General features: G+C 35.7%; 1 protein-coding gene across 5 annotated transcripts in view; it reads right to left on the bottom strand.

Annotated features, from left to right (window-relative positions):
- The window catches only part of BMP2K (BMP2 inducible kinase), a 136,246-nt gene that overhangs the window by 73,266 nt on the left and 50,795 nt on the right, over positions 1 to 12,185 (bottom strand). For 4 of the 5 annotated variants that reach the window (XM_059065920.2, XM_059065921.2, XM_067035899.1 and 1 more), the window contains 2 exons: positions 3,315 to 3,433; positions 23 to 128 (listed from right to left, as the gene is read on the bottom strand). In XM_059065920.2, coding sequence (XP_058921903.1) covers positions 23 to 128; positions 3,315 to 3,433 — 225 coding nt within the window. Of the gene's footprint in view, positions 1 to 22; positions 129 to 3,314; positions 3,434 to 12,185 lie in introns of those variants that run through there. The other variant, XM_067035901.1, reaches the window with a different exon arrangement.

The following is a 12,185-nucleotide window of genomic DNA, read 5'->3' as shown; positions in this document are numbered from 1 at the left end:
ACCACCACAGAAAAATACTTACCTCGACAATATTCCATTAAGATAAGCACTTCCCATACATTATCACTAACTGAATTAACAGTACAATCCAAATAACCCACGATATTTTTGTGACCAGACAGCTCTTTCTGTAAAAAATAAACAAAATTTTTAAAACTGGCAAACATATATTTTAAAGGTCTATCATTAACAATGATTTGAAGTCTAAATTGATATATTTAAAGAATTTCAAAAAGTAAGATTTAGGTGTAAGTATGGAATCCAACACATTTCAAAAAGGTTTCTACAGTTTCAGTGGAAAGTTGATTTATATGTGACTGTCATTTCCTAACAAGCAAATAGTTAATGAATACTTATTTTAAATTCAATGGTGAAGAAAGAGATGGTTCATTCAAAAGTAACAGTTTCCAGGGCTTCCCTGGTGGCATAGTTAAGAATCTGCCTGCCAATGCAGGGGACACGGGTTCGAGCCCTGGTCCAAGAATATCCCACGCACCGCAGAGCAACTAAGCCCGTGTGCCACAACTACTGAGCCTGATCTCTAGAGCCCGCAAGCCACAACTACTGAGCCCAAGTGCCATAACTATTGAAGCCCATGTGCCTAGAGCCCGTGCTCCACAACAAGAGAAGCAGCCGCAATGAGAAGCCTGCGCACTGCAACAAAGAGCAGCCCCTGCTCTCCAGAACTAGAGAAAAGCCCGTGCACAGTAACAAAGACCCAACGCAGCCAAAAATAATTTTTTTTTTTTTTAAAAAAGTAAGTTTCCAAAAGTGAATGTACAAGATAGTCCTTTGGGACTCAAGAATAAAATATCAGAACTTTTACTTATTTTTATCTTAAAAAGATAAAGAAATTAAGCTCTAATATTTATGAACTAACAATTACACTCTCGTTTGTTTTGTCTGCAACATATTGCAATTTATGTCCACCTAGTCAAGTGAATTTATGAATTTATGTACTTTTAACTAAATAAACTAAAAAAATAAACAAGTAGCTAAAAAGGATTTTTGTGAAGAAACCATAAAGATAACACTAATATTTTAAGAACAAGAAAAAAAGAAGAAAATGGCAAATCTGACACTTTTGCTCCTAGTACAAGACAATCATCAACATTTATAAGGTTAAAAATCATAATGATCTAAATAAGGTCTGTCTGTAAATTAAAAACTCTTATCAAGAATACTGTTTACATCCACTATCATTAAAATAAACCTAGTTTTAAGTGTGTAATATAATTTGAGATACTAGCTAATGGCAGCTGAACATGTGAATAATTCATAAATAAACATAAATAGTGAAGGATTAGTCATCAAAAAACAGTTGGAAGACAACTGCTCACCTCCCCAAAATATCTTATTTAAAAGCATAGGATCTGAGTTTTGCTGAGGTTGACGATGACTATACTTTATATATCTCAAAATTATACAAAATCTATTGAAAGGAAGAATTACAGTATAATACCATACCTGGGCTCAAGTTAGAAAACTTAGTCTAAGATCCCCTATTATCTCGGAGTATATCTTTTCACCCTTTTGACTAATAGCCTTATCTGAAAAAAAGCAAGTCTCAAAGCCTAATCAACTCTAGTCTAGCTAAGGGACAGGGACAATAAAAGCAGAATTCTGATAAGTCATACTGTATAAATGTGCCTATCTTCAAACAGAAAGGATCGAAATATGTGTGTTGATAAAGATGTTGATACAAAATAAGAAAAACTTCCTCTTAGCAGTTGGGGAGGCTTGACAGTAACAAGTGTTTACAAGGAAGTGGAAAAACTAGAACCCTCCTAACACTGCTGGTGTGAACAGAAAATGGTTCAACTGCTGTGGAATTAATGGTTCCTTAAAAAGTTAAATGTGGAATTACCATATGACCCAGCAATTCCACTCTTGGATACATACCCAAAAGAACTGAAAATAAATAACACATATGTACACATATTCATAGCAACACTACTCACAATAGCCAAAAGGTAGAAATAGCCCAAATGTCTATCCATGGTTTTTTTAAAAGTCCATCAATAGATGAACACATAAACAAATTTTGATACATATATAGTATATATAATGGAATATTATTCACTCGTAAAAAGGAATGAAGTACTGATAAGAGTTACAATGTGGATGAACCTTAAAAATATGGTAAGTGAAAGAAGCCAGACACAAAAGGTCAAATATTGCTTGATTCCATGTATATGAAATATCCAGAATAGGTAAATCCATCGAGACATAACATAGATGGGTGGTTGCCAGAGCCTGGAACAAGAGTGGAATGGGGAACAACTGCTTCATGGGCAGGAGTTTCCTTTTGGAGTGATGAAAAGGTTTTAAAACAAGGTAGAGGCAGTCTGTGCACAATACTGTGAATGTACTAAAAACCACTGAATTGTTCATTTTAAAATGTGAATTATAAAATGTGTAGTATGTGAATTTCACCTCAATAAAACAAAAATGTTAAATATATATATTAGAACTTGATAAACAATAGATGAGCAGGAGGAAGAGGAAGAGAACAAGAGAAGAGAGGAAGAGAGGAGGAGGAGGAGAAAGAGGGGAGAACAAGAATAAGAAACCATCCAGAGCACTGACAATAAGCAACTCTAGAAAAAAAGAAAATTTTTATTCTATAATTTTCTTGAAATGTTTAATCTAGTTAACTGAGTAACTGAAATTTTCTTTAATGGCATATTAAAATATATTTCACTTTTCCTAATATTAAAGAAGAATTTTTTCCTTGTTGAAGCATACCTTACCAATACTACAGAGTTCACACACACACACACAAATCAACTTTACAGCATGATTTTAAAAATGAAAAGCAAAACTAACTGTTGTCTGTGAATACTAACACATATAGTGAATGTATTACATACCCAGGGGAAGTGTAAGCACCAAATTCAGGATAGGGGTTTCCTTTTGGATGAGGATAACAGTATAAGGATAATGTTACAGAAGAATACACAGAAGGCTTCAACTGTATCTGTAAGCCTTTAATTCTTAAGTTGGGTAGGGGGTAAACTAGTGTTCACTAATTTTCTAAATTCTTCTATTCTCAAAATACTCCATAATTTAAATTTATTTTAAAAAGGAAAAAAGAAAGCAGAGAAGCTTGCCTGTTGAACTACAATAGGGAAGGGAGGAAAGGTAGGAGGTGTTTGTATTTAGCCCTAAGTATGGCTATAAAGAGTACACTTCAAAGGTTATCTAGATGTGCCCAAGCCAATAAGCAGCTTGCCTAAAGGCTGGTTAATGTTATGTGAAAAACTGAAAGAAAACACACCAAATTTTTCAAATGGAATTACTCTTTCACTTACCATAATTGTAATTTCCCTTTTACAAATGTTGAGGTCTGTCGCGTTATTGACATACATTCGCTTCAATGCATAGCGGAGTCCACCATGAGTCCGCACCAGGAAAACTGTGGAGAATCCACCTAGAAGAACAAGAATCGATTAAATAAGAAGAATTTGAAGCTCTTGCCAAAATCATGTAACGGCACTGAGGAGCTTAACCTCACAGGGAAATAAACTGATTGTACACAAGACAAAAATAAGAACAGTAAACAACTAACACATTGTACTAAATTAACAGCCAAAACATTGGCTTCCTAGGCCAATCATGAAGTAGCACATACAGGATAACATGCTTCTCAAGTTAAAATATAAAAATATCATTTGAGTGGGAATATTTCTTATATACAATGTGGAAAATGTTACAACTTAACTATATGACTATACTTTGGCAAATACTAGTGATTGCCTACCCATCAGCCTCTGTCTTAGTGATGACAAAACACTCATGTGATTTAATATGAGACATCAACGGGATCAGATGGGTGGGTCCCTCTTAAAGTTCCAGGGGATCAACCAACACTGTTCTAAGGCAATAATGGGAATCTCATTTCCTCTTGTCAGCAACTGATTTAGGATTGAATATGTAACCAATTTTGGCAATATGGGACATAAGGAAAACTATGCTGAGGGTTGCAGGAAAGATTTTCCAACCAGAAAAAAACAAAACAAAACAAAACAAAGATTTCTATGACGAGGCTCTGCTCTTCCTTCCAGCTTTTGGACTTTGTTGTATAAGAATATAATCTTTAGACCTATGGCAACCATATGTGGTCATGATGGAAAAAAGAATCAGAGAGAAAATGACCCAAAACACTGAATTACTTTGGCAACTGAATTACACAAGACTTCCAGACTTATCATGTGAGACTATAAATGTCCTCATTATTTATGCCACAGTCTGTTAACCATACCCGAGAAAGCATCATATCTGAAACACATAGCCAGGTATTCTAAAGGACAATTACTTCTGTCACACACAAACAAAGACTTCCACCTTAAGTTTTTAAACCTCATACTGGCATAGGATATTTTCAAGATTAATTATAATTTTAAAACAAAAGAAAACTACTGATAGCCTCATTCACCAGAGGGAAGACAGCAGAAGCAAGAAAAACAGAAGCAAGAAGAAATACAGAAGAAGACAGCAGAAACAAGAACTACAATCCTGAAGCCTGTGGAACAAAAACCACCATCACAAAGAGGTAGATAAGATGAAAAGGCAGAGGGCTATGTACCAGATGAAAGAACAAGATAAAACGCCAGAAAACCAACTAAATGAAGTGGAGATAGGCAACCTTCCAGGAAGAGAATTCAGAATGATGATAGTGAAGATGATGCAGGACCTCAGAAAAAGGATGGAGGCAAAAGTCGAGAAGATGGCAAAAAATGTTTCACAAAGATCTAGAAGAATTAAAGAACAAACAAACAGAGATGAACAATACAATAATTAAAATGAAAATACACTAGAAGGAATCAATAGCAGAATAACTGAGGCAGAAGAACAGATAAGTGACCTGGAAGACAGAATGTGGAATTCACTGCTGCAAACCAGAATAAAGAAAAAAGAATGAAAAGAAATAAAGACACTCTAAGAGACCTCTGGGACAACATTAAACACAACAACATTCACATTACAGGGGCCCCAGAAGAAGAAGAGAGAAAAAAAGGACCTGAGAAAATATTTGAAGACATTATAGTTGAAAACTTCCCTAACATGGGAAAGGAAATAGCCACCCAAGTCCACGAAGCACAGAGTGTCCCATACAGGATAAACCCAAGGAGAAACACACCGAGACACATAGTAAACAAATTGGCAAAAATTAAAGACAAAGAAAAATAATTGAAAGCAGCAAGGGAAAAATGACAAATAACATGCAAGGGAACTCCCATAAGGTTAACAGCTGATTTCTCAGCAGAAACTCTACAAGCCAGAAATGAGTGGCATGATATACTTAAAGTGATGAAAGGGAAGAACCTACAACCAAGATTACTCTACCCAGCAAGGATCTCATTCAGATTCGATGGAGAAATCAAAAGCTGTACAGACAAGCAAAAGATAAGAGAATTCAGCACCACAAAACCAGCTCTACAACAAATGCTAAAGGAACTTCTCTAAGTGGGAAACACAAGAGAAGAAAAGGACCTACAAAAACAACCCAAAACAATTAAGAAAATGGTAGTGAGAACATTCATATCAATAATTATCTTAAACGCGAATGGATTAAATGCTCCAACCAAAAGACACAGGCTTGCTGAATGGATACAAAAACAAGACCCATACATATGCTGTCTACAAGAGACCCACTTCAGACCTAGGGACACATACAGACTGACAGTGAAGGGATGGAAAAAGATATTTCATGCAAATGAAAATCAAAAGAAAGCTTGAGTAGCAATTCTCATATCAGACAAAATAAACTTTAATATAAAGACTATTATAAGAAACAAAGAAGGACACTACATAATAATCAAGGGATCAATCCAAGAAGAAGATATAACAACTGTAAATATTTATGCACCCAACACAGGAGCACCTCAATACACAAGGCACCTAACAGCTATAGAAGAGGAAATTGACAGTAACACAATAATAGTGGGGGACTTTAACACCTCACTTACACCAATGGACAGATCATCCAAAAAGAAAATTAATAAGGAAACACAAGCTTTAAATGACACAATAGACCAGACAGATTTAATTGATATTTATAGGACATTCCATCCAAAAACAACAGATTACACTTTCTTCTCAAGTGCGCACAGAACATTCTCTAGGATGGATCACATCTTGGGTCACAAATCAAGCCTCAGTAAATTTAAGAAAATTGAAATCATATCAAGCATCTTTTCTGACCACAACACTATGAGATTAGAAATCAACTACAGGAAAAAAACATAAAAAACACAAACATACGGAGGGTAAACAATATGTTACTAAATAACCATGAGATCACTGAAGAAATCAAAGAGGAAACCACAAAATACCTAGAGACAAATGACAATGAAAACACGATGATCCAAAACCTATGGGTTGCAACAAAAGCAGTTCTAAGAGGGAGGTTTAAACCTATAGAAGCTTACCTCAAGAAACAAGAAAAATCTCAAATAAACAATCTAACCTTACACCTAAAGGAACTAGAGAAAGAAGAACAAACAAAACACAAAGTTAGCAGAAGGAAAGAAATCATAAAGATCAGAGCAGAAATAAATGAAATAGAAACAAACAAAAACAATAGCAAAGATCAATAAAACTAAAAGCTGGTTCTTTGGGAAGATAAACAAAATTGGTAAACCATTAGCCAGACTCATCAAGAAAAGAGGGAGAGGACTCAAATCAATAAAATTAGAAAAATACAAAAGCATCCTAAAAGACTATGACAAGCAAATCTATGCCAATAAAATGGACAACCTGGAAGAAATGGATAAATTCTTAGAAAGGTATATCCTTCCAAGACTGAACCAGGAAGAAATAGAAAATATGAATAGACCAATCACAAGTAATGAAATTGAAACTGTGATGAAAAATCTTCCAACAAAAGTCCAGGAGTAGATGCCTTCACAGGTGAATTCTATCAAACATTTGGAGAAGAGCTAACACCCATCCTTCTCAAACTCTTCTAAAAAATTGCAGAGGAAGGAACACTCCCAAACTCATCCTATGAGGCCACCATCACCCTGATACCAAAACCAAAAAAAATTACTACAAAACAAGAAAATTACAGACCAATATCACTGATGAATATAGATGCAAAAATCCTCAACAAAATACTAGCAAACAGAATGAAACAATGCATTCAAAGGATCATACACCATGATCTAGTGGGATTTATCCCAGGGAAAACAAGGATTTTTCAATATATGCAAATCAATCAATGTGATACACCATATTAACAAATTGAAGAATAAAAACCATATGATCATCTCAATAGATGCAGAAAAAGCTTTGACAAACTTCAACACCCGTTTATGATAAAAACTCTCCAGAAAGTGGGCATAGAGGGAATCTACCTCAACATAATAAAGGCCAAATACGACAAACCCATAGCAAATATCATTCTCAATGGTGAAAAACTGAAAGCATTTCCTCTAAGATCAGGAACAAGACAAAGATGTCCACTCTTGCCTCTATTATTCAACATAGTTCTGAAGTTCTAGCCATGGCAATCAGAGAAGAAAAGAAATAAAAGGAATGCAAACTGGAAAAGAAAAAGTAAAACTGTCACTGTTTGCAGATGACATGATACTATATAAAGGATCCTAAAGATGCCACCAGAAAACTAATAAAGCTAATCAATGAATCTGGTGAGGTGCAGGATACAAAATTAATGCACAGAAATCTCTTCAACTCCTATACACTAATGATGAAGAATCTGAAAGAGAAATTAAGAAAATGTTCCCATTTACCATTGCAACAATAAGAATAAAATACCTAGGAATAAACCTACCTAGGGAGACAAAAGACCTGTATGCAGAAAACTATAAGACACTGATGTAAGAAATTAAAGATGATACCAACAGATAGAGAGATATACCATGTTCTTGGATTGGAAGAATCAATATTGTGAAAATGACTCTACTACCCAAAGCAATCTACAAATTCAGTGCAAACCCTATCAAATTACCAATGGCATTTTTAACAGAGCTAGAACAAAAAAAATTTTAATTTGTATGGAGACACAAAAGACCCAGAATAGCCAAAGCAGTCTTGAGGGAAAAAAACGGAGCTGGAGGAATCAGACTCCCTGACTTCAGACTATACTACAAAGCTACTGGCACAAAAACAGAAATATAGATCAATGGAACAAAATAGAAAGCCCAGAGGTAAACCCACGCACCTATGGTCAACTAATCTATGACAAAGGAGGCAAGGATAGACAATGGAGAAAAGACAGTCTCTTCAATAAGTGGTGCTGGGAAAACTGGACAGCTACATGTAAAAGAATGAAATTAGAACACTCCCTAACACCATACACAAAAATAAACTCAAAATGGATTAAAGACCTAAATATAAAACCAGACACTATAAAACTCTTAGAGGAAAACATAGGAAGAACACTCTTTGACATAAACCACAGCAAGATCTTTTGTGATCCACCTCCTAGAGAAATGGAAATAAAAACAAAAATAAACAAATGGGACCTAGTGAAACTTAAAAGCTTTTACATAGCAAAGGAAACCATAAACAAGAGGAAAAGACAACCCTCAGAATGGGAGAAAATATTTGCAAATGAATCAAAGGACAAAGGATTAATCTCCAAAATATATAAACAGCTCATGCAGCTCAATATTATAAAAACAAATAACCCAATCCAAAAATGGGCAGAAGAATAAATAGACATTTCTCCAAAGAAGACATACAGGTGGGCAAGAAGCACATGAAAAGCTGCTCAACATCACTAATGATTAGAGAAATGCAAATCAAAACTACAATGAGGTATCACCTCACACCACTCAGAATGGGCATCATCAGAAAATCTACAAACAAAAGCTGGAGAGGGTGTGGAGAAAAGGGAACCCTCTTGCACTGTTGGTGGGAATGTAAATTTATACAGCCACTATGGAGAACAGTATGGAGGTTCCTTAAAAAACAAAACATAGAACTACCATATGACCCAGCAATCCCACTACTGGACATATACCCTGAGAAAACCATAATTCAAAAAGATACATGCACCCCAATGTTCACTGCAGCTCTGTTTACCATGGCCAGGTCATGGAAGCCACCTAAATGCCCATCGACCGAAGAATGGATAAAGAAGATGTGGTACATATATACAATAGAATATTACTCAGCCATAAAAAGGAACAAAATTTGGTCATTTTTAGAGGCGTGGATGGATCTAGAGACTGTCATATGGAGTGAAGTAAGTCAGAAAGAGAAAAATAAATATATATTAAAACATATATGTGGAACCTAGAAAAATGGTACAGATGAACCAGTTTGCAGGGCAGAAATTGAGACACAGATGTAGAGAACAAACGTATGGACATCAAGTGGGGAAAGTGGCGGGGGTGGGGGTGTGATGAACTGGGAGATTGGGATTGACATGTATACACTAATGTGTATAAAACTGATTACTAATAAGAACCTGCTGTTTAAAAAAATAAATATTCTAAGAAAAAAAAAAAGACTCCACACACACATGTGCACCTACCACACACACACACACACACACACACACACACAACTGTTAGAAGTAATAAGTTCAGTGAAGTTTCAAGATCAAATTTTTTTTTAGATGTCACTTTAATCAATTTGTTAGTCCTTCTAACACAGCAAACTCAGCAATGATAAGGCACTAGCACTCCAGTTCAGTGCAAAATGCTCAAAGGAAAAGTAAACTATTCAGCATAAACAACAGGGGAAAAGAGCTCCTAGGATGACAGTCCAGAATCAGTACAGATTCTTCCAGAGTCTCCATATCCTCTAACTGCACGTATAAGAAACTGTACAACTCCCACCTTATAGATCTGGATTTCCATGTATATAATGTAGGGGAAATCAAATCAAACACCTCACAAGGCAGTTACCAGGAGAGAAAAAGATGATGTTTGAGAAAGGTACTTTAAGTAAAAGCTCTAACAATTCAGGGCATCTGTTTAAAAGATGCTCATTTAACATTAATTTCATATGCAAACATTAACGAATTAGTAGCATTAATAAGTGCTACTTAAGCTGCTCAAATTTTATTTGATTAAAAAATTAAAGACAATGCTAAAACGTCTAGATACAGAAGAAGTGTGGGTACAGGTCAAGATAAATCATTTATATAGCATTTGTTTTGAGATATTTTAGAGATTCCCCTAGAGCAATGATTCCCAAGCATAACTATGCATCAGAATTGTCTGGTGAGCTGGTGTGTGTGTGTTTATGTTGAATAGTTTCCAGGTTCTGACTAGTCTGAATCAGAAGGCCTCAAGTCAGGCCAAATACATACATTTTGCTAAACAACCCCTTCCTCATTATCCTACTTTTATATATGTTCTTATGAATATATAATAATATAAACTGATTATTAACTGGGGTGGCAGTGGGAGTCCCCCAGATGGTTCTGAAGCACAACCTAGTTAAGTACACACAACCACAGTAAAAAAAATTCCTGAAGGAACCACGGTTTCTATACATCAGCAGTCCCCAAACTTTTTGGCACCAGGGACTGGTTTCATGGAAGACAACCTTTCCATGGATGGGGTGGGGGTGGTTCAGGCAGTAATGTGAGTGATGGGGAAAGATGGGAAGCTTTGTTCCCTCACCCGCTGCTCATCTCCTGCTGTGCAGCCCAGTTCCTAACAGGTCTCGGACCAGTAACAGTCTGCAGCCCAGGCACCGGGGACCCCTGCTATACACCCATTCTCAACCATACATATAACAAAGTAATTTCATCCCTATGAATTAGGAAAATTAGGGGGGAAATGTTAACTAAGTTTTGTTCATAAAACCCCTGTTCCTAAAAATTAAAGTTTCATAATTTCACCAATCCTATATCAGACATAGATCTGGCAAAATGTTAAGTTTTCTACATAGAGATGTGTTCATCAACTATGAATTACACCTAAACATGGTAATCACTGTACTGGGCTTCAGCAGTGCCTGCTCTGAGAATTTAATGGAATAATTTGTTTATATTTCTCCAAATACTATATTTTCCAAAATTTTCTGATTAAGTATTAGTTAGCTAATATTATTTCTGTTTGAAGAATGCATTTAATGGGAGGTAACTAGTTGAGACATTATAGTAATCCAAGAGAGGACCATTATCTGCTTGCCACCAATCCATATCCACCAAATTCTCCAACACACATTCTTCACAGAAGGCTTTCAGGAACAACCCAATTCATGCTCCTCACTCCCTCAGGTACCTCTAGAGTTTTGACTAAATTATCACATACTTCAATTTTTAACTCATTTTATACATAAATCAAAAGAATTTATGGCAGTAACCACAAATTCCACTTATTATATATTTCTATGTCCAATTCAACATATTGTTCAATTCAAGCCCTGTTCCAGGCATGGCTGCTAAATTAATAAATTTATACTTCCAAATATTGGATTACAAGAATACTATAAAACATTCCAAATGTTCTCAAAATCTCATGAAAATAAAAGAATTAATGACGGATATTGGTCTTTGTTATGGTAAAGAGGTGATTACTGGTGATGTCCCTAGATAGCTTCAGGTTGGAGGCTGGTCCCAGAAAAACGAACTACTGTGTATGATTAGAGGGTTGAAACTTTTCAGACTTTTTCCTATCCCACCTCCCAATCTCTGAGGAGAAAAGTGGTTAGAGATTGAGTTCAATCACATGACCAATGATTTAATCAATCATACCTATGTTAAGCTACTTCAATAAAAACTACAAGTAACAAGGTACAGAGAGCTTCATGGTTGGTGAACATACTAACATACTGGGAGAGTGGTGCATCCTGACTCCATGGGAACAAAAGCTCCTGCACTAGAGACACTTCTAGACCTCATCCTATGTACCTGTTCATCTGGGTTTTTCATTTGTATCCTTTATAATAAAATAGTAGTCATAACTCTAGCACTTCCCTAAGTTCTGTGAGTAGTTCTATCAAATTATCAAACCTGATGAGGGTGTCATGGGAACACCCAAATTTGCAGTCAACCCAGTCCATCAGAAGTGCTGGTGGTTCCCTGTCATCTGAAATGGGGACAATCTTGTAGGACTGGGCCCACTTGTGGGGTCTGCACCTACTCTGGGTACTGTCAGAATTGAACTGAATTGATAGACATCCAGTTGCTGTCAAAGAATGCAACCACTTATCCAGTAGTTGTACTTAAGGATGTATTTTATCTTCTACTTAGG

The sequence above is a fragment of the Kogia breviceps genome, chromosome 6 (genome assembly GCF_026419965.1).
Source record: "Kogia breviceps isolate mKogBre1 chromosome 6, mKogBre1 haplotype 1, whole genome shotgun sequence".
NCBI lineage: Eukaryota > Metazoa > Chordata > Mammalia > Artiodactyla > Physeteridae > Kogia > Kogia breviceps.
This window is presented reverse-complemented; position numbering and strand designations above follow the sequence as displayed.